Source organism: Aspergillus affinis (genome assembly GCF_023601865.1).
Source record: "Aspergillus affinis strain CMG 70 chromosome Unknown NODE_20_length_373750_cov_87_641216, whole genome shotgun sequence".
NCBI classification, from domain to species: Eukaryota; Fungi; Ascomycota; class Eurotiomycetes; order Eurotiales; family Aspergillaceae; genus Aspergillus; species Aspergillus affinis.
Genome location: NW_026515801.1, coordinates 311,806 through 333,806, shown reverse-complemented (window position 1 = coordinate 333,806; position 22,001 = coordinate 311,806). Strand labels below are relative to the sequence as shown.

Below are 22,001 nucleotides of genomic sequence, written 5' to 3'. Positions count from 1 at the left end.
TCGAAGAATTCATAAACATCCAGTAAAGTGCCAAGCGAAGACCAAAGATTTCATAAGATATTTGGAAAGGAAATAGAGAGACAGATTTTCCCCTCAGCCCCTCAAGAAAAAGACTCGACGATAGGTCATGACTCACTTTTAAAAAGCCTTAATATATTATGGTGCTTCATCTTCTCTTGACCTCTGTCGCCCAACCTTCGATGCCTTCGCCTTTGCTGCCGGGGGTTATCCCCAGATCGATGCCATCCATCCCGAGGGTATCTTTCGTCCACACGTGGGAGGACATACCGCCGGCATTGGCTCGTCGCTCCGGTGACACTTCCAGCATGGGCAATAGGAACTCGCTGATCTGCATAGCCTGTTCCACTGTGAAATGATACTTCTCGCGAAGTACATCGGGCAATGCCCAATGGCGTAGCCGGTGGATGTTTCGCAATTCCCCTTTGCGGTTGAAGATTTCTTGCGACCATTTACCGGACAGACACAGCGACTTGGGAAAGGGACCCAGAAGCTCAATGATCTGCGCGATGTGATCGTCATCTTTGCCGTATTTCGTACCGGATTGCGGATCAAATAGGTAGTCGCCAGTAATGAGCTCAAAAACCTACAGCCAAATTAGAAGAGGAACCCGATGGCGTTGCCAAAAGTCCAAACGTACCATGCAAGCCATACTCCAAACGTCGGTACTCGCCCCCCACTTGGAACCCAAGATGACTTCCGGCGATCGGTATTGTCGCGTTTGGATATCGTTGGTGAAGTGATGTCCCACCCAGCAGGCGTTGCCCAGATCGGCAATCTTCACAGAGATAATGTCGCACTCGGGTTCATCATTCGACGTTTTCGAGGATGTCTTGTCTAGCGAGATGCCCGATACTTCGCGCTCCAAAAGATCCCTACTTTGTGTTAACAAACAACCAAAAGGAGGAAAATGGATCGCATTCTCGATGAACATACGTTGTCTTCTCCCTTTGTTTCTGCTTCTCGTCTTCATCTTTAATACCCAGCAGGTCTTTCATCGACGTGCCTTCATCCGCAGAAGGGCCTGAGATAAGTGAGCGACCTCTCAACACATTTGAAGAGGAGACAAATAAAAGATCCAAACATACCTGGCGATCCGCTAACCATCTGGCTGAGACTGCTGTGGGAATTTTGCGAGGTGTGCTTGAAATCGAAGCTGGTGTTGAGCGGACTCGGTAGCGGTTGGCTCCCCGTGATCAAGGTCCTGCGTCGTCGCCGCCCGTTGCGATTATCCTCCTTATGATCCTTCTTAGATTCCTCCTTCACGTAGGCCTTCACAATCTGCTCCACGTCGCCGATCTCGATCAGCACGTTCTCCGGCTTCAGATCTGTATGGATGATGCCACATTCTCGATGCAGATAGTCCAATCCCAGAAGTACTTGTTTCGTAATCTGCTTGACCAATTCCATGGGAATGCCGCGATGGTTCCATCGCTTGATCAGGCCGAGCAGATTTTCACCCAGGACCTCAAAGACCATGCAGACGTGGACGCCATTCGGGCCCTTGTGTTCGAAGGAGTCGAGCAGGCTGACGACGTGCTTGCGACCGGGGTGGGCGGGCTTGGCTTGGACGATACGGTTCAACAGTTTGATTTCATCGATGGCGGTTTCGGTGTAGTGGGCGGCGGAGCGAACGACTTTGAGAGCGACGTGTTTTCCATTGGTGGTGTCGCGGGATAACCAGACGGTCGAGAAGTGACCCCACCCCAGCTTGCGCACGATGACATACCGACCGTTGTTATATGTTTCGCCGACGCTGACGGGGTGGTAACCACCCTTACAGTAGTCTTCCGAATCTTCCTCCTCGGCGGTTGTTTCGACTTCCTCGACGGAGGACGTGGAGGGAGAACGCGATGGCGGGACGCCGTATGTGGGAACCCTGCCACCCATATTGGTTAGAAGAGAAAAAAATGCCCAACGTAGCGGAAGAGATCAGGACAGTTGCAGGGAGGTTAAGAAGGGGGCAAAATTGGGATAAAAGGATAAAAAGGGAAATAGAGATTGAAAAATGGCCAGAACAATGACAGGATGGCGGAAAAGACAGAAGAGGAAGAGAAAGCGACGATGAATTAGACAAGAAAGATTGGGTCGTACCCCTCAGTAGTGGCAGATTGTTCGACGGCGGGTGAAGCGGCGTCGTTGGTGACGATCGGCTTCAAGTCGGTCCCTTTTCTTCTCTTCTTACCGCCGTTGCCATTGGCAGCAGAAGCAGCGACGCTAGCCATTTGCTTCCCTTTATTCAGGACGGCCTTGGTGATATCGACGCCGTCCATGGCGAGTGAGAAGGAATAATAAACGGCGCAGGAGGGTTAGAAGCAGAAAAAGCAAAAAGCGAGTAGAAGACGGAGGGGAGAAGGAAGAAGTAGATGAAGAAGGCGAGAGAAGGGAAGGAAGGGGGGAAATAAAAAGTCGGGTTGGCGCAAAAAGGTCGAGAAAGAGAAAGAGCAGGAAAGTTGTGGGCGGCGGAGAGAAGCGGCGGGTGGTGGTTGTGCGAGGGGTTATGTTTGGTTGCTTTTCTGCTTGTTGCTGAACTTCTCGCGCTCTCTTGCTCTCCGCAGCTCGAGGCTCAGACCGGGAGGGGGAAGATAATACGGTCGGGGAATTACAGCGACAGAGATGGTGTCGACAGACAGCATCAACTCAGAACACACGAGAGGCAGGGTGCCAGGTGCCAGCAGGTCATGTAATGGGAACAGAAGAATGTGTCGGGGATGGACGCAAGCGCGTATGACGCAAACGATATGGAGAAACGAGGGCGAAAACAATGTCAACACCCGGAGATCTGATCGGGGAGGAATGCGTTCCCACCCAAGAATGACATCTACGGGGGGCTAAATCCTCTCTAGATCGGCTGATGCGTCGAGTTCCAATCGAGTACTGGAGACCTGCAACCGACGAATTCCCTGAATCTCAACGGCACCGAGATGGACAAAACATGGGGATATCAGGAAGACGAGGGTGGTTGATGGAACTACCCCGTACCGATGTGGCAAATCATGAATGGATTGTCGGTCCTTCCGATGCTTCGGGCGGTTTCTGGATTTGGCGGGGGAAGTGAGAACTAGTCGGTCTGAAGCATTTACTAGGTATTCTATTATATTCTATTGATCTTGGTTCCTAGTACATGTGTCTTATTTCATTCTCTACGAACAAGGACCGAATATCCCATGGGTCAAATGTCCCCCAGGATCCAGAGACGAGGGGCATCGAAGGAACCGCCGGGATGGGGCAGTGATAAGTGATGACGAGACCAACCATGCCTTTTTCCTGTCTGCTTCCGGCCATCTCTGACCGAATTGGGATTCTGCGATCGGCGCCAAGTCGCTTGTCTCTACACGCTGGAAGGTTTCTCTTGGCCTTCTCCCTGGTCGGAAGGATCGCGATGCTTTATATCGACTGCTGTTTGAGGTTGAGGTGTCAATCGTGCCAATCCCCGTGTGAGTCTAGACTCTGGACTCGAGGGTCAGATTGATCCAGCCCAAGCAGAGTGGATGCCCGTCCCTCATACTCCCGTAAGGTCGTTAACCACCCTGAAATGCCCGACTTTCATTCCCTCTGCCGCCCAGCCAATCCGTGCCTCCATTTTGATCTGTCGGTCCTCATTCCTCTCCCCTCGGTGTCTTCCGTTATCGTCGCTGAGGCATCGGTGAGGTAATACTGAAGATCCCCCGGTTGAGTGACCGTTGCGTCTGGGGCCTTCGGGGGTCTGGGCGTCGCTGAGTCATTCGTCCGTGTCGTCATCGCCTGAACTCTGTTTCTGCCTGGGGATTCAGGCCAGAACAAGGTATTTCACAGATGGTGGGGGAAACGCGCATCCATGTGATTTTATGGACCGGAATAAACAAATAGAAATAATCTCAGATCTCAAGGGTCTGTTGAGTCCCCTCCCATGACTGTTTGGGGACTCGGTTTATCGCGGTGCTACCCGTGGACCCTGCGGACAACCAGAATATACATCCGTCAACCTGGTTTAAAATTCAAAACACCCGAGCACATGGGAGGCGTTGTCATCGCAATTCACTTCAAAATATACTTGAAAATGCAGTCGAAATCTCAAATAATAAGTAATTTCATTTCTTCAATTCGATATCTTGAATCAATTCCGGGTTCACCTCTAGTAGAGCTTCAGCAGTCTCTAGGACTAGCACATCCCATATAACCAAGGTCATTTTACTCATTAAAGCAGGACGGGATCACTACTGCACAATCTATTCTGCAATCGAGTGTTCAAGCCATCGATCAGAAATAGTACCGTTCTGACTACTTCATGATTACGTCCCCGGCCGTGTCTACGGCTGTCTGCCTTGTTGCCTCAGATAACTCGATTGTGTCAGCATGTCATTAGCTCAAAGTTCTTGAAGGCCACAATCTACGTTACTCACATTCAACTGAAACCGGCCTCAATTGAAATGGACATTTTACACCAATTGGAGAGTGTAGGAATGTCGACAGGTAAAACACGCCCTTCGTGTGACAACGCTTGGCTGCTGTTCCTCCCAACAAGCCTACTCCATTTGCTGGACAAAAAGTGCACAGATAATGAAACGATAAAAAGCGCCCGACCCAGACTTTTCTTTTGCACTTGGACCAAAGGGGAAACGACGAGGTTATTTAGCGGCTATGTCACGGCATCCCCGCCTCCACAGACTTCCTTAAGTGGGTTAAGAATTTAACGTAACTAATAGTTTTAGTGACCTGCTAATTTGCTTTCTGAGGGCATTCCCCATCTCTTCTCCACATTGGTCTCTCGCTTTGCTTTTTCCTCTCTTTTCCTTTCCTTACCCTACTCTCCTCACATTATATCTTATCCCTACAATGGTCATTCTATTACCAACTACTTTATCTACATACTCTCTTCTCACAGCTTTCTTCTCTTTCTATCAGGAGCTTTTATGGCTCCATAGACACCTCAACCCCTATTCTCGACGCCTGTCCTATCCGTGTAGTTTGTATCTCAGATACTCACAGCCTCAAAAAGACAGCGATTCCCGACGGCAATCTCATTACTAACAGTAGCATCTGTGAGATCAAGCGCTGTCAACTAGCCCAGCGCCCTACCTTACCTACCTTTTACCTTCCCTAGCTTTACAAGATCGTCTTGCCTACAGCAATCACAATAATCACTTTGATATACAACCCTGTCTCTCAAAATCCTGCAACGCCTTCTCATTCACGGCCGTCTTCTTATCCACCGCCTTCCGTGGCTCTCTCGAAGAACTCGAGACTCGAATGGGACGACATAATTTACGTTACCTTTGCCCATAATTGCAGTTAATAATAACTATGAGAGTTGCAGAATTGGAGAGGATTTATCAGTTAACGAAGGAAAAATCATGACGAGCTGAAGTGTTGAGAAAATGTTTGAGAAAAAGGCTCACGAGAGAAAGGAGAACACACTATGGCGGCGCTTGTTGACTTAGTAGGTTAGCCCAAGGCTAATTTCATTACCACTATCCCTTAATTCTCAGTGGAAGATACAGAGAACGGACCTCTTCAGGCTCCGGAGTGCAGTGATAAACAACGAGCGAGCGAATTGAGTCCAGCTGACCAGAATTTAGGCGAAACTCGGTAGCTGAAGATAACGGACAGGGCCTGGCCTTCTCGGCCAAGTCTACTTCGAAGACACCCTCACTTTGGTTTATCGCCCCTAGTTATCGGCCCAGAACAGGCAAGTCTAAATGTATGTATGTGCGAATGGCTATCGGCCGAGGTCAGGGCTGAAAATGGATAGACTCTCTACGGAGTAGGTGCAGGTACTCCGGAGTCCTTCGGAAATCTTACTCCGGCTCTAGTACTCCGTACACCAAATGAAATGGACCTATTCTATCTCAGTTATTTCCACTGGATCGTGGAAAAGTCTGGAAATCGGTAGTTCCGATTGCCTGGCATGCGGCAAATAGCCACAGTGCTCCATAAGTGCACAGGCATGTACATACACAGTGTACTCCGTACGGGTCTCAAGAATGCAGGGGTACGCCACATAGGGGCACAGATAAGACAGATTGCATATTTCTCGACCCGCGAAGCGAAATTGCCATCAAGGAGGTTAATGGTCTAAGACAGATCGATCAAGTAATTGACACGGCACGGATTGTGTTCTAGGCCTGACAGCCAGACTAACTACGAAGCACAGAGAAATTTATTGGAATAATCAGGCATTAATTCAACCATGTAAGGGGTATCGGCACATATTTGCCCTTCTTTCGTTGATTTTCCCCCATGATCAAGCCAAAGTGGTTTCATTTCAGCTAGCCATTAACAATACCTGCATTGAAGCGAGCAATAAATCTGATCTAAGGAAACTAATGTCCGCATGCGACAGGCTAAAATTGGATGTTTTGGTATGCACGTCAGAAAGTAAAAAGAAAAGAAGCAACAATACCGAGGCACGTGCAAACTGTGCAAACATCCCTGACTATGCTAGGCAGGTGAATGGCTGCCAGATTGTGAAGGCCACAAGGCACCACCGATAATGACATCATTTGTATGGTCTGTATGGGGCATAGCTCCTCCAGATGACAGATGGGCTTGTGCTTCAAACTAGGTGGCGAGTTCTCCTGAGTCTATTAGACGTTTAGAACTTAGAACCTAGACCTTAAATTTAGCCTCACGAGGATATGCATCTATTGCCCCATAGCGAGCCCACTGTATAAGGTCGAGGGAGTCCACATGCTGAACCATGCTGAGACTGAGAGGCGATGCACACTCGTGCATTGCGGTTATCATTAATGCACTCTCTTACTTCCATGCGCTTTCTAGAAGCATCCGAGGCACGAGCTAGCGGTGATAGCCCACCGCCCAGCAGCGTCGTCGACAATTTGTCATGATTGATTGGGCGGTGATTTTATGCCTTCCTCGCATAAGGGGATCTTGCCGCTAGAAGATTCCAATCTGTTGTTTAGTCTAAGCTTCTGTAAGGATCACTACACCTCATGGGACTATGCCTTTCAGGGCAGCAGAATAACTAAATATACTCTTTATGGTTTACTCAAACTCATTTAAAATATCTTGGCTATTCTTAGTTATCAGTTCTCCGCCTGACATAAGATTGACGTTCCTGCAATTGTAGCTCTGATCTACGACCGGATGCTACGGATGATGTTGACAACTTGACGATTCTTGATTCTTGACCCAGAAAAACAGGTTTGGAAGATTGATTCAGAATTTGATGTTGCCATCGAAGCTAGATATGCAAGATGTACTGCGCGAGGACGTCCGTCCTCCCTTGTAAACATGTTCTTTATTTACCTTTACGCGCCTTACCCCTATCTCGTGGTCTCCTGATTGCTCGACGTGTTCTGCTAACATCCACGCCATTTGGTCTGTTCTCGTGGCTATGAGGCGTCTAGAACACGGTCTCAGACAGATGATTGGACCCCTGAGCAGGCTATCCCTGATACGAATCCCCTGGACGTGTTCTTTTCAGGTGCTCGTGACCATGATGGTCCGAGACCTCCGGCATGCCTGCGCCGACTCTCTCACTATCGGCACCGGCGTGCCGAGTCTGTCTGTTATTTAACCCATCGGCTTCCCGACCTGCTGGACCCCCCGATCCGAGCAGTTCCTGAATGTGCTGTCCAAATACCCTCGACAGGTCGCCTACTTTTCTTCTCCTTCTTACACCTCACCTGCCTTCCATTTTTCCTCCTGCTACTAACATCTAGCCCACACTTTTCCCTTTTCGCTATTTCCGCAGTTGTTGACCGTCGACGTTCTTGGCATTCGACACCGACAGAAAATGATGACTAACGGCCGCTCTCATTCGACGAAAATTTGTTCCACCGGTAGCGAAAGAATCTTTTCGGTGTGGGATGGCCTTCGTGTTGGGTTCATTCATTAATTTTCTTTTTTTTCTTTTTATTTATTTATTCTTTTTTTTCGAGTTCGATTGTTCTCGATATTTTTTATTCATTTCCCATCCCATTCCTCCGAAACAAACCGTTTCTCGACGGTGCATGACGGTCTGACGTTGTTGACCACTTACGCGACATACAATTCTTTGGTTGGATCCTGATTCCTGGGTCCCCTCTAGGGCCAAGACCTTTACCGACTCGGCAGGCTAAAAAATCAAGCGGCATCTGTCCGACACTTTTTTTCGAAGCCAAGACCGACCGTGTACGACCGGCATCCTACCACTTCAACGATCATCGGGCCGATTTCCTGCACACTTTACGGCCGACTTGGCGCACTCGGGATTGCGCATTCGTGCCGAAGTTCCTCCTGACCGAATGTACGGTTTGGATTTGGGTGTACTGGGATGTCTGCCGTAGAGGATTGGGACAAAAAAATCAGATGGGTTACATACACTAATGTATATGTTGTGGGTACATGAAAAATCTCAGATTGTTTGGTCCACTTCGACAGAGAAGCTGAGGGCAGGCAGAACATCTGGATGGGAATATCGGGTGTTTGAGTACGATGTCTGATGGGAGCGGCTTATATGAACGGCTTTTTTAGTTTTCTGTTGATGACCACGGAATCTGACCGGGCCTTGAACGCGGAATGACGACACAGGTCCTTATCAAGCGGCAATATAGCTCGCGACACGACATCATCGTCGTCGGCTCTGCGCGCACGGTGGCATCGGATATCTTGTTCGTTGTACGGATACTAACTACGGGGTATCCGAGTGTACGGAGTAGATGTCTCAAAAAACTCACGTTGACAGGTATAGCATCATCGTGCAGGTGTCATGCTCCATTGGTTAGGGCAGCTGATCGATGAGATCAAATGTCCTGTTTCCCTATTCGTCCTTTTGGGTTGCTTTGCTCTGGTTGATCGTTGCCTATCCTCCCCTCTCAAACATCAGCCAATTCGCATTACTCCGTTCGCATTACCTCAGCACGGAGTCTCCCCGTCGCTTTTACTAAAACAGGTGCCGCTGAACGATTCCGACTCGTACGGATCAGACCGTCTCTCCGGACTCCGGACGACCTGATGGCTCCTACTCCATTCCCTCATCCGCCGTCTTCCGAGCTGCTTTTGCCCAAGAGGGCAAGCAAAACCAACTGACGTAGGTAGGGGGGACCAGAACAAAAAAACACGATTGGTCATTGGTCCAAGCATCGATGGGGCTTTCAAAGAGGGGCAGAAACTTCGACCGGGCGCCCGCGGGCATGGAAATTACTGCCACACAATCGTCAGCGGCTCAGAGTTAGGAGCTAGACCGAGAAGGTAGTCGAGAAAGTCCGGAAGCCTGGAAGGACACATGCACCTTGTCCCATGAGGAGGTGGGTGATCCCCACGATGATTGGCCATCCAGATGACGATTGTCGGTTTGGTGTGCGTCGTTTAGGGCAAAGCGCGAGGATCCACCGGGATCTCCCTCGAGGGATTCAGCGCAAGTTGGGTGTGTTAACTGTGGTTACCCACTTTCGCACCCAAGTCCACCACACATTTTCTCCTGCTGGTATTCCCCACAACCTTGCCCCACTCCATCGTTTGCCGAGAGGTCTTAGTTGCGCGCTTGTTCTCACCAAGAGGGCTGCCCTGAGCTTCGCTGTTTCTTGTTTTTGCGCTGAGGTACTTGGCGCTAACTACTCCGGTTCGATATTGACGCAATCAGCGATGATCTGGATTCTCTACGGAAGGCTGCTTCTGACGTCGTGTTGGCCTGTCAGTGTCATGGTGATTGGAGCATCGGGTAAAAAAAAAAAAAACCGCTGCCTGACAGGTTTTCCATTCAATTTGGATGTTGCACTCGGCTAGGAGATATCATCTAGATTCAAATGCTCATTGTCCCGAGTGGACCGCCAGAGAAAAAAAAAAGTGGTCACTGACTAAGACATGCTTCTTCTCGGCCTGCTGCCAACTACGGCGCGCGGCCGACCACAGCATATGCACGAAAACTAACGTACGGAGTACACGGATGAGGGTCGCTAATCTAGATGCATTGCTAATGAGAGGGAAGAGTGAAGAGATGGGGTGTTTTAGACGGACCAATGGACCTGCAGGATATTTCCCCCTCGGTTTGAGGTGGAGTTTCAACCGATCTAAATGTCGTAGTGATAGCAACAAATACACATAGAGAAATGATTGTTGCCTTGCTTTACCATGCCTGGAACAAACAGCGCGCATCCCGGACAAGGAGGACGTGCGCAAAAAAAAAAAAAAAAAGAACGCAGAAAGAAACCTAATGGAACACAAGTTGACAGCGCAAGGGGAAACCGAGACTGCGAGAGTTTGAGACACGCAAATCAGAACTCTGAATATTATGAGTTTATTAAGATGGGCTGATCAGATTCTCCATGCGGCATACTCGATCCAAATATGCTAAGGGAGGGAAACCGGAGCCCCCGAATTAAACGTCGCGTGAGGCCTGCCCCGGTGGAGGGGATATCCATGCATGCATCGTTTTTGGTGTCGAATTATCGATGGACCTCGGTCACAACCTTGCCTTTTCCGATAGCAGCAAGCAACGAACCGTGTACGGCCATTCGGGCAATAGAGTAAGGATTTTACGGAGTACTCCGTACGTGCCCCTGCGGTTCCTGTGTTTTTGATATATCTCCCTGTCGTCCAAATTTGTGGTCGTGTCATAAATTAGAATTCAGTTGTTTTGTTTCTGTTCTGATATCAGACACCTTATTGGGTGACTTGGGTACAGGGAGTGTTTCGCCTTGCAGGAGCAAAAGACGCTAGATGCGGTCGGGACACCACCATCCACGGGAACGGCTTCCCGAACGATGACCGAGAAATCATGCTTGCACCCGTTAATTATCGGGACGGCAGAAAAATCATTATTAAAATAATAAAAATAATAATGTAAAATATTAAATAATGCACCAGCAGTGGCCGCACGGAGGACAGAGTGGATAATCCCCATGTACGGCAGGAGAGGGGAGAAGGACGGACGCACGGTGGAGGATATCTCAGGCATTCCGATAGTTTTGGTTGGTAAGAGATTAGGTAGTCAAAACCTATTTCGCTGGAACGGATAATTAAACTTGTACAGAACGAGAAAATGTGTACACAAAAAATAAGATTATCTCATCAGGTGGGTGTGCGACCTTACTTGGGAAGCAACTGCAAGAGAGCAGTTCAGCTCCCACTCCAATCCCTCCCCCCCCCGAGGCCCCCGAGAACAAGGGACGTTCCCCGTGGGATCAGAGAGGTTCCTCGCTTAACCTGCCCTCTGGAGGTCTGGAGATGACCGAAACTGGCAGGTCCGGACCACAGGGCAATCGGCCAGTCACGGCTCCCACAGCAAGGTATGTGCTCCGTAAGAACGCCCGCAATGCACGCACATATTTCCCTATGCGACAGCGGAATGGGCGATGTGTCGACTGTTGACGAGAGCAGTTGGTGGAGTTGCACCGACTAACTAATCCGCGGTGGAGGATTCAATCAGTTGTGTTTTCTGAGAGGATGGTCGAGATGGATGCTTTCGGATGGTTCGCCAATGATGGTGGCGTCGATGGACCCATTTTTGAATGATCCTTATTTTTTTAATTTTGATTTTCTTTTTTACTCTCGGGTCCCCTTTTCCCTGGCCCTTTTTTGCGATAATTAGTTCTTTTTTTCATTTTTATTTGTTTCCCCCCCGTCTCCTCCTTCGGCTCCATAAAGAGACACTCTGATGTCATTGCTTATTGTATCTTCGGCGTCCCCACCTGTGGGCCCTTAAACCGCCCCAAAGAAATGCTTAACCCAGCGTTATTGATGCATTCAGTCCCCTGCTCCACAAAACAAACAATGGTACGGTTGACTATGAGTGCTCAGAATATGGTGGAGGGTGAGTTTGGGGGATAAGAGATTGCCGGCCAGCATGCATGGTCGCCACGACTGCCTGTAAATGGAGAAGTAGAAAATCCCCCCCTTCCCCCCCGTCCTTCTCCGCGTTTGTTCTTTTCGTCTTCTGTCAACTATCCCTTCCTCTCAATCGTGTCAGGCCAAACACCGAGGGAACCACTGGGAATACACATCCTCCTGATCTCGCCTGGTGTCTCGACCTACCTGGAGACCTGTTCCGTGTTTGCTATCTCTCTCTTGATCAATCCCTTCCTATCTCGCCCAGCATGGCGCCGCCTAAATTTGCTGGCATGTCGGGGAAGCCCCTGTCCCTGACCGTGTCCACCGTTGCTACTATGGGTTTCTTGCTGTTCGGTTATGACCGTAAGTGCCATTCACTACTATGGCATAGTGATGCGAGGCGGGTTGCAGTAGGCTAATGCGGTTTCTATAGAGGGTGTCATGTCCGGTATTATCAGTGACAAGGCTTTCAACGATGTTTTCACTGCTACCAAGGATGATTCTGTCATGCAGGCTCTCGTCACGGCTGTTTACGAACTTGGTTAGTCCCCTGAACCCTATCCTCATAGAATCCCCAAACCAACCATATTGTACAGGATGCTTGGCTGGTGCATTGTTCGCCCTGGTTTACGGTGACGCGACCGGTCGTCGCCTGATGATCTTGTCTGGTGCCTGTGTTATGATCGTTGGTGTCATCATCCAGGTGACTTCGTTCGTGGACCACATCCCCCTACTTCAGTTCTTTGTCGGTCGTGTCATCACTGGTATTGGTAACGGAATGAACACCTCCACTATCCCGACCTACCAGGCCGAGTGCTCTCGTACCAGCAATCGTGGTCTGCTTATCTGTATCGAGGGAGGTGTAATTGCCATCGGTACTGCGATTGCCTACTGGATCGATTTCGGCGCTCACTACGGTCCCCCCGACCTCGTCTGGCGATTCCCCATCGCTTTCCAGATTGTTTTCGGTATCATCATCATCGTCGGAATGTGGTACCTGCCGGACTCTCCCCGTTACTTGATCTCCAAGGACCGTGTCCAGGAGGGTGAGGTTGTGCTTGCCGCCCTTGGTGGCTGGGAAGTGGACAGCCACGAGACTCAGATGCAGAAGACCCTTGTCATCGACTCGATCAGAGCGTATGTCTCGAACCTAATGACCCTAATATGGTCCCTGTTATCTCCCAGAACACTGCTAACGAGTTTCTGATTCTAGTTCCGGCGCCGCCGAGAAGACGAAGTTCCGCGACTTGGCTACCGGTGGACGTTCTCAGCACTTGCGTCGTATGCTTGTCGGTTCTTCTTCCCAGATCTTCCAGCAGCTTTCTGGTTGCAACGCTGTCATCTACTACCTCCCTGTGCTGCTTAAGGATATCGGTCAATCGAATGATATGTCCCTGCTGATCGGTGGTATCAACATGATTGTGTACGCCATCTTCGCCACTTTCTCCTGGTTCTTCATCGAAAAGATCGGTCGTCGCAAGCTCTTCCTGGGTGGTTCTTTCGTTCAATGTGTTGCCATGATCATTACTTTCGCCTGTATGATCCCTGGTGACGACGAAACCGCCAAAGGTGCCGTGGTCGGTCTCTTCCTGTACATGGCTGCATTCGGTGCTGCGTGGCTGCCTCTGCCCTGGTTGTACCCTGCCGAGCTGTCCCCCATCAAGACCCGTGCCAAGGCCAACGCCGTTTCGACCTGCAGCAACTGGCTGTTCAACTTTGCCGTCGTCATGTGGACTCCCCCTATGATTTCCTCGATCAAGTGGGGTACCTACCTTTTCTTCGCTGTCCTGAACGGTCTTTTCATTCCTGTCGTCTGGTTCTTCTATCCCGAGACCGCCAACCGATCCCTGGAGGAGATCGATATTATCTTCGCTAAGGGTTACACCGAGAACATCAGCTACGTCACCGCCTCTCACCAGCTTCCCAAGCTCTCCGACGAGGAGATCGAGGCCAAGGCCAACGAGTACGGCTTCGGTGCCGGTCCCTCCGAGGACCCCGAGAAGGCTGGTGCCGACTACTCTCCTTCGGAGTAAACAACTTCTCAAAATTCACGACAAACATATCATGCAATGGGGACAGACGATGAGTTGCTCATTGCTACTCTAACCGCGCCCCACAAAACCTTAAAAAAAAAAAAAATCTTACATTTTAGGCTCTCAACCCTGATAACTTTCTGCATCGATACCCGTGGTCCGCTTCGATTCGGATCGCAACTTTCTTTTCCTCATTATACCATATATTATGCATGTTGAATTTTGTGTTTTGGACATCACATGCCGATAGACTTGGCGTTGCATACCGCCGCCACTTGTCCGTCGTGCCGATTTTGAGATCACTTTATTCGCCTGATGTTTTGCATATCTTATATGGTCTTGTTTTGATTTGGATTTCTTATCTGCGATTACCCCCTGAGTCTGATCCGTGGAACACATGAATGTGGATGGTTTTCCCTCCACACGGACATATGTACATTTACGACGGTCGATATATCAATAGACACTAGATTTACGAGAAGAAGTGACTTTTACAACTTCAAATTACCTTCAGAATATTTGTACCCTAGATTGTTTCTGTACTCCTGAGTAGCAGTACCGGCGCAAGTGTCGCACCATTGAGGCCGATAATGATGTCATTCGCGTTGAGATACCGCCGGGGACGGTTGACATTCCAGCGGCAGTTACCCATGGATTCGGATCCTGGAAATCCGGAGTAAAGACCTTCCAGACCGTTTTCGAATCCCACGTCCTTTTCCTCCGTGCCTGGTCTTAGTCCACTCTCCGAAGTTCCACCATCGGTCGCAGATATACCTGTTATGTACTTGGCTGACTCGTTCTACTTCCGACCATGAATGATCCATCAATCCATTAATTTGTTGTTTCATTGATAATTGATTAATTTATTAGTTAGCGAATAACGCCCTCCCCGGTCTAGTTAGGTACTTCTTGCTTCCGAATGCATGGCCCTGTACCACTGCCTGCCTTAGCTGCCGTGTCACATCCAACCACTCAGCTACTCCATAGTCCAGGTAGCCACCAAAGCAGGCCAAGGAATGCAAGGGTCATTCAGTAACAACTAACAAACCCCCTGCTGTCGAAATAATCACCATGGGGTAAAGTGTACTGTAAGTGGTTGATCCGTTAGGGTAGGGGCAAAAAAATAATAATCAAGAAAATAAAATCGACAAGGAAAAATCTTTCTTGATACATCGCTTCTTCTTTCTTCCCTTTTTCTTTTTCCTCCTCTTTTCCTTTTCCTTTTCTTCTCACGCACACACACGCACACACACTCACACACCCCTTCTCCTTTTCCCCTTCCGAAGTTCCTTGATAAAAAAAATCTTATTACTAGCGATATATCCCCAACCAACCAGGATCTTCCCGAGACAAAGAAATTAGACGAAATCAAGTCATCAATCGGACACCTGATCTGTTGTGGCAGTGATCGGCTGATCTGACTCCGCCTCCTCTCATCCTGCCCGGTTTGCAATTCTGATTATTATCATTCACGACGAACTGCACTTGCCTCGAGAGCACCTGCGCTTTGATTTTATGACTCTTCATGCTTGAACTACTGATGACTGATTTTGATGACTATTTGATTTGATTCGATCTTTTTTTCTCTTGAGGCTCTTTTCTGTCTTTCTTTCTCTGTTCATCCCCGCGTGAAAGTCCTCCTTTTTGTCTTTCTCTTTCTTCCCCTCGCTTTGCCTCGGTTTGGTTGATTGATTGATTGATATCGGAGGGTTTCTTTCTTTTTTTGCCTTTCTCTTCTTTAATCGATTTTAAGATTCAGAGAGAGAATCTTTATCAATACGCGCCATTTCTGTTCATTGCTTTCATTGTTCGGTTGTGTTTAGATCGCTGTGCATTCGTTCTATTGAAGGTTGTCTTGTCTACGGAACTTGCCACTTGCTAAGGTAGCCTAGCTACTTGTACTTACCTTGACCTTGACCCTAACCTTGGGAGGTTCCTTTTACTTTTCAGACACCTACTTACCTGTCTGATTTTGTCAACTGCGCTCCCCCGTCCAGACACGTGCGGTCCGTTCATACCGGCGCATAACTTTATTCGAATATCTCACTCATCCGAGGTTCTTGCTGTTGCTGGATCATGCAAAACCAGCTCTCCGTCGGCCCCGCTCTCGCGTCTACCCCGCCATGAGTTCTTCCCTCGAGGCTAAGATTGTTGTGTTGGGTGCACAGGGTAAGTCCTTCCCCCCTCTCCTTTTATCTTCTGTTGTCGGTTTCCCTTTCTGGAATGTGAGGTTAGGTTAGGTTAGCTTAGGTTACGTTACTGACGTCAGTCGCGCGATAGGAGTCGGCAAAACGTCCCTCGTGCAGCGCTACGTCAAGAACGATTTCAGTCCCGCCGGGACAGCTTCGACCGTCGGCGCGTCATTCATCACGAAACGCGTTCTCGACAGCGCGTCGGATACCATCGTCCGATTACAAATCTGGGATACGGCCGGCCAGGAACGGTTCCGCAGTATCTCGCGACTGTACTACCGCGGCGCGAACGCCTGTCTACTATGTTACGACATCACGGACGAGCAGAGTTTCCAGGAGATGACGGGGTGGCTGCTGGAGTTGAAGAATAATCTCAACGAGGAGGACCCGATCGTCATCCACGTCGTCGGGACGAAGTCGGATATCGTCGCGCTGGATCCCGCCCGGCGGAGAGTCCCGTTTGAGCGCACGATCGCGTACGTGGCCGAGCAGCTGTATCCGTCGCAGGCGTCGACCCCGCCGCCCACGGCGGGGTTTTTGGGACACTCGTCGAGTACCACGTTGCAGGGGCCGGATAGTAAGCGGAGTAGCGGGTTCTGGGGACAGGATATCGGATGGGATTGTTGTCATGAGATCAGCGCGAAGGATGGCGAGGGCATCGAGGAGGTCTTTCGGGTGATCACGCGCAAGTTGGTCGAAGAGAGGAATAAGAAGGAGGCGAGCGTGGTTGCGACGCCCGGGTCTGGGTCTGGTATTGAGGGGCTTTCGGCGCCTGCTGCGAGGAATCTGGAAAATAATGGTAGTTTCCGACTGGGCATGGTTGACAAACGTCGCAGCTGGTTGGGATTCCCGCCGAGCAGCGTGGGCGATGAACATGATGAGACGGTCGAGATTCGGAAGAAGAAGAATGGTCGATGCTGTTGATGGATCTGCCTTTTCTTTTCTGGTCAATAGAGGGAGGGTTCAGCTTACATATCTCTCTTCTGTTCTGTTCCCTCCACCCCTTTTTGTTTGGTCATATTCTTGCATGGAAGTTATGGGATGGTGCTTTTTATCTTGTGTTGTGTTTTTGGCGATTCGGCATGTTGTTGCATGACTTGTTCTTTGTTTGTCTTCGATGTTGTTTTTATTCGTCACTGTTCTGATTTCGTTTGCACATGATTCGCATGGCCGTGTATGCGTGGCATCGGGGATATTTGCTCAGTTCCGGAAAGACTGAGAGATGAACAAGGTGCAGGCACCTTCCACGGCGGGAGAGGATGTACCAGACACGATAATGGATGTCCCGATCTCACTAGGGTAGATAGATAGTTTCATATGAACGTTAGACATGTCACCCAGCTTTCGTAACCGGGATTGTACATCCGACGACTCCAAAAGGCAGGTGAAAAGTAAGAAAAGTAAAAACCCGCCGATCAGGGATTCTCAACCCCGCATTTCGTATCAGACCACCAGATTATCAATTGGTCCATTCGCAGGTTATCGGTGGAAAATTCGACAGTTCTATCAGTGCTCCCCAGGCCAGTTGCGTAATGCATCCTAGTCTTGTACGAGTGGCCCTTGTGCGACTACCATTGCCGATCGTTGCGCTCGGATTCCCACCGGCCGACAAACACATTTGACACTTGATAAAATGCCGTCGTCGATTCGAGGACATTCTTTCGCCCGTTCGTCGTGAATGCGATGATCCCCCGACTCCGCTGTGAGGTTGCTGGCGACTAGTACGCACTCTGATGTAGGTCCTTGAACGAAACGGAAACTCTGAACGGACAAATGTCGATCTCCGGATAAGGCGTGCGCGTTTACTCCCGATTCAGTCGACAAGTAGACACAGCGTGATGCGGCCCTCCCGACCGGGTAGTAAGTCGAGAAAGATCTGCATTGAGCCGACGGTCGACGGTGTGGTGGTAGAAGCGGACGGTGGTAGCTAGCGAATTCAGCGAGGGAAAATGGCGCCGAAAGGTTGATGCGGAGTTGGTTTAACGTTTCGCGATTCGGGACTTTATGATGCGACGTTTGTTTGTTTAGTTGTCTGTTTGCTTGTTGGCAAGACAGACAACTGAGTTGTCGGCAACCGAGTCATGGCGTGTTCATTTATACCGGAGATATGAGACCTAATGAGGCAGTTATGGGTCGCTATACGCGAGAGACCCTGGATCGTCAGGTCGGAATCGGCTGTAACACACATTCTCTTTTGGCTTGACACGCCGAAACGCCTCGTCCGACGAGGACAGCGGGCCAGTCCAGGCGGGAGTGGATGGGTGGAGTGTTTGAGATAGACTCATCCAATGTGGATCGTAACCAGATTGGAGACGGGATCTTCAAGGATACTTATCCTCTGGCAGAATTTCGAAGCGTTTCACTGGCAGGGCGAAGGATGTAGCACCGGAGCCCGTCTGAGCAGATCGGATGACTAAGGCGGGTGTTCAGGGTCTGCGGTCGGGGAAGGAGAAGAGAAGAGAGATGCACCGACATAATGCCTTAGGTCAGTCACAGAGTAAGTATGCACACACGAAGAAACCGGCAACGAAATGAAAGTACGCCCGGGTATAAGAACCCGGTCGTCTCCCTCCACTCGGCCGGTTTCAAGTATGCGACTTGACAGCCAGTCAGCCAGAAAGCCAAGGACAAGGGTCTTCCTCAATTAATTATTAAATAATATCAACTAGACTCGACGGCAATTGCTCTGTCGCCCCTGCAGATCTCCTCCGCCATCCCACCAATCCGCGTGTTCCCGACCCTCTGATGATAAGAGTCTTTGCTCTCTGCATGCCGCATCGTGTTCATTTCTTTGGTTCGTGGTTTTCACGAGATATTTTTTTTTTTTGGCTCTCTCTCGCTCTTGTCTCATTTGGTCCCTTCGCTCGTCATTTTATCGTGTCTTAGATTTTTCTGGTTCCCCCTCCTTTTAACGGTCTAGCTTTATATTAGGGATCTAATTAAGGCTCTTCATTACCGCTAGAAATCCCTGCGTATTATTATCCGGAGCACGGCCTTTTTTCCCTTTCGGTGTTGTCACTTTCTTCTTTTTTATTTTTTCCCTCTTAATTAAAGAAAAGAAAAGAAAAGAAAAGTAAACATCCTATCCGCTCGCTTCCTCAATTTTCATCTTATCCTTACACCATCCTCCTGTCCTTCGTTTTCTCGCCTCCCCTCCCTCTCCTCCTTCTCCCCTTCTCTCTTATCTCTTCCTTCTTAATCGGGTCGTCGCGACAAATGTTATGAGATGAGACTATCTTACCGTTGTGGTCTGGCCGCACTCTTTATCTTCGCCGTCGTCCTGATAAAGCGCCATCTCGACTTCCTCCATGATGATACACGACCCCAATCTGTCTGGCAGCTCAACCTAGGCGGCAATTCCGGTTCCCAGCAGCAGCAACAGCAGCAGCCGCAAAATCCCGCCGACCAGGGATCAAATGGCAATGTCCCGGCCGTGAACCCGCCCGTCAAGATCTCGCAGCCGACCTACGAAACGACACCGATTATTATACCTAATGACCGAATAATTGTGATGGCCAAGTTGGCCGCGGAGGACACCTCATGGGTCAGCAGTGAACTCAACGAGTGAGTTTTATCTCATGCCTCCCCTTTAACGGGGGAAAAAAAAAAAGCCAACTGGCGAGATGTGCCGAGGACTAACGATCTTTTTTTCACCCCCTGCTTCAGATGGCGAAACTTCATCTACACCGTCGACGATCCCAACGCCGCCCGCCACACTCCCAAAAACAAGGGCCGTGAGAGTCTCGCTTATCTCGAATACATCGTGGACCACTATCACGACCTTCCCGCGACCATCGTCTTCCTTCACAGTCACAAAGACGGCTGGCCGGGCGCCTGGCACACGGATACGATGGATTACAGCAACGTGCAGGCCGTCCGTGCCCTGCAGACTGATTTTGTTCAACGGAACGGCTACGCTAATCTTCGCTGCCAGCTGACGCCTGGCTGTCCGGATGAAATCAAACCGCGCCTGGATTCTCACAAATCCAGTGAGAAGGTGTACGCGCAGGCCTGGCAAGAACTGTTCAACAACACCAACGTGCCCGAGGTCGTCGGTGTGCCCTGCTGCTCGCAGTTCGCCGTTTCGCGCGACCAGGTCCTGAAGCGTCCGCTCTCCGATTACGAGTGGTTCTACGCCTGGGTGTTGAACAATGAATTGGAAGACGACGTGACCTCACACGTGATGGAGTATACGTGGCATATTATTTTCGGGCAGGATCCGGTCTAGTAAGTTTTTTTTCTTTTAGCTTTTCATAATCCAGCCTTGCAGATCACGATGACGATGATGATCGTGATCTTCAACTCCCGTGATCGTCCGTCGCTAACATTTCCTCCTCTCTAGCTGTCCCGACACTTTCCAGTGTTACCAGGATGTTTACGGAAACCCTTACTTCTGGTAATTATTGTACATAATACCCTCTTGATTTCCTTACTTTTTCCCCTTCTTGTTTTCATATATTGCGCCTTGGACGAACCGCCCGTTCGTCGTTATTTTCTACCATGCTCGAAAGGTGTTTGCTGTATATGAACTGGGACTCTTCTTTTTTTTTTTTTTTTTTTTTTTCTCTTTACATGTTTAGAAATCATCTATATCTACTGATCGACGATATTGTTCAAAATATTGCATAGGAGTTCATGAAGCCAGGAGCGCGAAGAAATATCATATCATTCATCTGACATCTCGTATTCAGCCTCGTGAAAACAGTAGGATACGTGCCACGCTGACAGGTAGAAAGCTGGCTGTCTGACTTGGGTCCCGGCCAGTTGTGCGACATGGTTTCTTTCATTGTCTCGGCTGTTTCTGGTCGTTCGGTAGATATGTACCTAGCGAATGTAGGTAGGTAGCTACCCTTGTAGCTTGTTGCTTGTTATTGTTAAGCTAGTTGGTGTTGGTTGTACGACTGTATCTACCCGGCCAAGCTTTCGCTTACGCTTAAACACCTTGGCTGATTGGATGTAGACACTGTCTTTGTTCTCAAGGATCGGGTACAGATAGGATGGTGATACTTAGTTTACTCAGTCGGAATGTAGGTGGATGATGACTGACAATAACGAGAAACAACATCAAATGTTTAAAATACCATTGACGGGGTCAAAGCAATCGGCTTGGCTGTGTTTCTCAGACCCCATGCATACCTACCTGCACCTTGTCTGTCTGTCTGGGGTATTTCAATCCAGGCCAGTTCGTATCTGTATCTGCACACTTCCAGGGATCATGGATCAGACGGGTTCTTTGGTCTTGAGTTTTCATTCTTCTTCCTGGGTGTGCATATTATAAGCGGCGATGAGGTTAGGATAGGTCGTCTCGTGCTGTCTCGGATAGATCTATCAATATGAGTCTCGGAAGTGATATGTATGTACGTATTGTACACAATAGACAGACAGTTAATTGATTGACGATGAATAAAAAAACCCCCTCGGGTGTCTATATCCCATCACAGTCTAAGGGGGAAAAATCAACACAAGACCGACAACCCCATCTACATAGTTATCTACATAATTTCTCAGGAATCCAACCCGTAAGACAAAAGAAAAAGGAAACAAGAAAAATACCAAGCTTTCCCGGCCTCACCATGAAGCAACAAATGCACCAATGTCCGCTTCGGGGGTGGAGAAATCGTGGATCTACGAAGTACAGGAAGGGAAGTATTAATTTAATTCCCGTCCAATGTTGATGAATGGTGGGAACTAGGTAAGCTGATTAAGACTCGTGGGCAGGTTAATTGGTGCTGAGGCCATGGAGTGAGAATGGAATGTTGTTGCCTGTATGCCGTACGGGGTGAAATCTACCTAGAAGGGGGCCATAACTATTCGATGCTGCCTATGCTTTAGGTTCCTACGTTTTAGGTTGTGACCGCTGGTATACTAAGCACCGTCGTGTAGGTTGTCGTTGGTCCGCGGACGATGGGGTGGATGGCACTAGGTATGTTTTTGGCGGGTCGGGCGATGTCAACTAGTCGGATCGCACGCGAGGCTTGGTATTTTATTTTGATTTAGCTAGGTTATT

The 22,001-nt window shown here is 49.3% G+C and overlaps 4 protein-coding genes across 4 annotated transcripts; 3 read left to right on the top strand and 1 right to left on the bottom strand.

The window, feature by feature from the left end:
* Nucleotides 1-166: 166 nt before the first annotated feature.
* KD926_004424 (serine/threonine-protein kinase) lies at nt 167-2,291 on the bottom strand (the record flags this gene model as incomplete). The annotated part of the gene is made up of 5 exons (XM_053097954.1): nt 167-604; nt 659-893; nt 955-1,042; nt 1,107-1,897; nt 2,113-2,291. 5 exons carry the CDS (start codon nt 2,289-2,291, stop codon nt 167-169), a joined length of 1,731 nt encoding a protein of 576 aa, XP_052958221.1.
* Nucleotides 2,292-10,841: 8,550 nt separating this feature from the next.
* KD926_004423 (putative MFS monosaccharide transporter) lies at nt 10,842-13,802 on the top strand (the record flags this gene model as incomplete). Its single annotated transcript, XM_053097953.1, has 6 exons — nt 10,842-10,914; nt 10,973-11,228; nt 11,909-12,132; nt 12,203-12,310; nt 12,366-12,906; nt 12,983-13,802. The coding sequence occupies 6 exons, from the start codon at nt 10,842-10,844 to the stop codon at nt 13,800-13,802; spliced, it is 2,022 nt and encodes a 673-aa protein (XP_052958220.1).
* A 2,123-nt stretch (nt 13,803-15,925) lies between these two features.
* KD926_004422 (Rab family GTPase) lies at nt 15,926-16,918 on the top strand (the record flags this gene model as incomplete). The annotated part of the gene is made up of 2 exons (XM_053097952.1): nt 15,926-15,971; nt 16,083-16,918. 2 exons carry the CDS (start codon nt 15,926-15,928, stop codon nt 16,916-16,918), a joined length of 882 nt encoding a protein of 293 aa, XP_052958219.1.
* A 2,302-nt stretch (nt 16,919-19,220) lies between these two features.
* Nucleotides 19,221-20,394, top strand: KD926_004421 (DUF3431 domain-containing protein; the record flags this gene model as incomplete). The annotated part of the gene is made up of 3 exons (XM_053097950.1): nt 19,221-19,558; nt 19,661-20,221; nt 20,337-20,394. The coding sequence occupies 3 exons, from the start codon at nt 19,221-19,223 to the stop codon at nt 20,392-20,394; spliced, it is 957 nt and encodes a 318-aa protein (XP_052958218.1).
* Between the last annotated feature and the right edge of the window lie 1,607 nt (nt 20,395-22,001).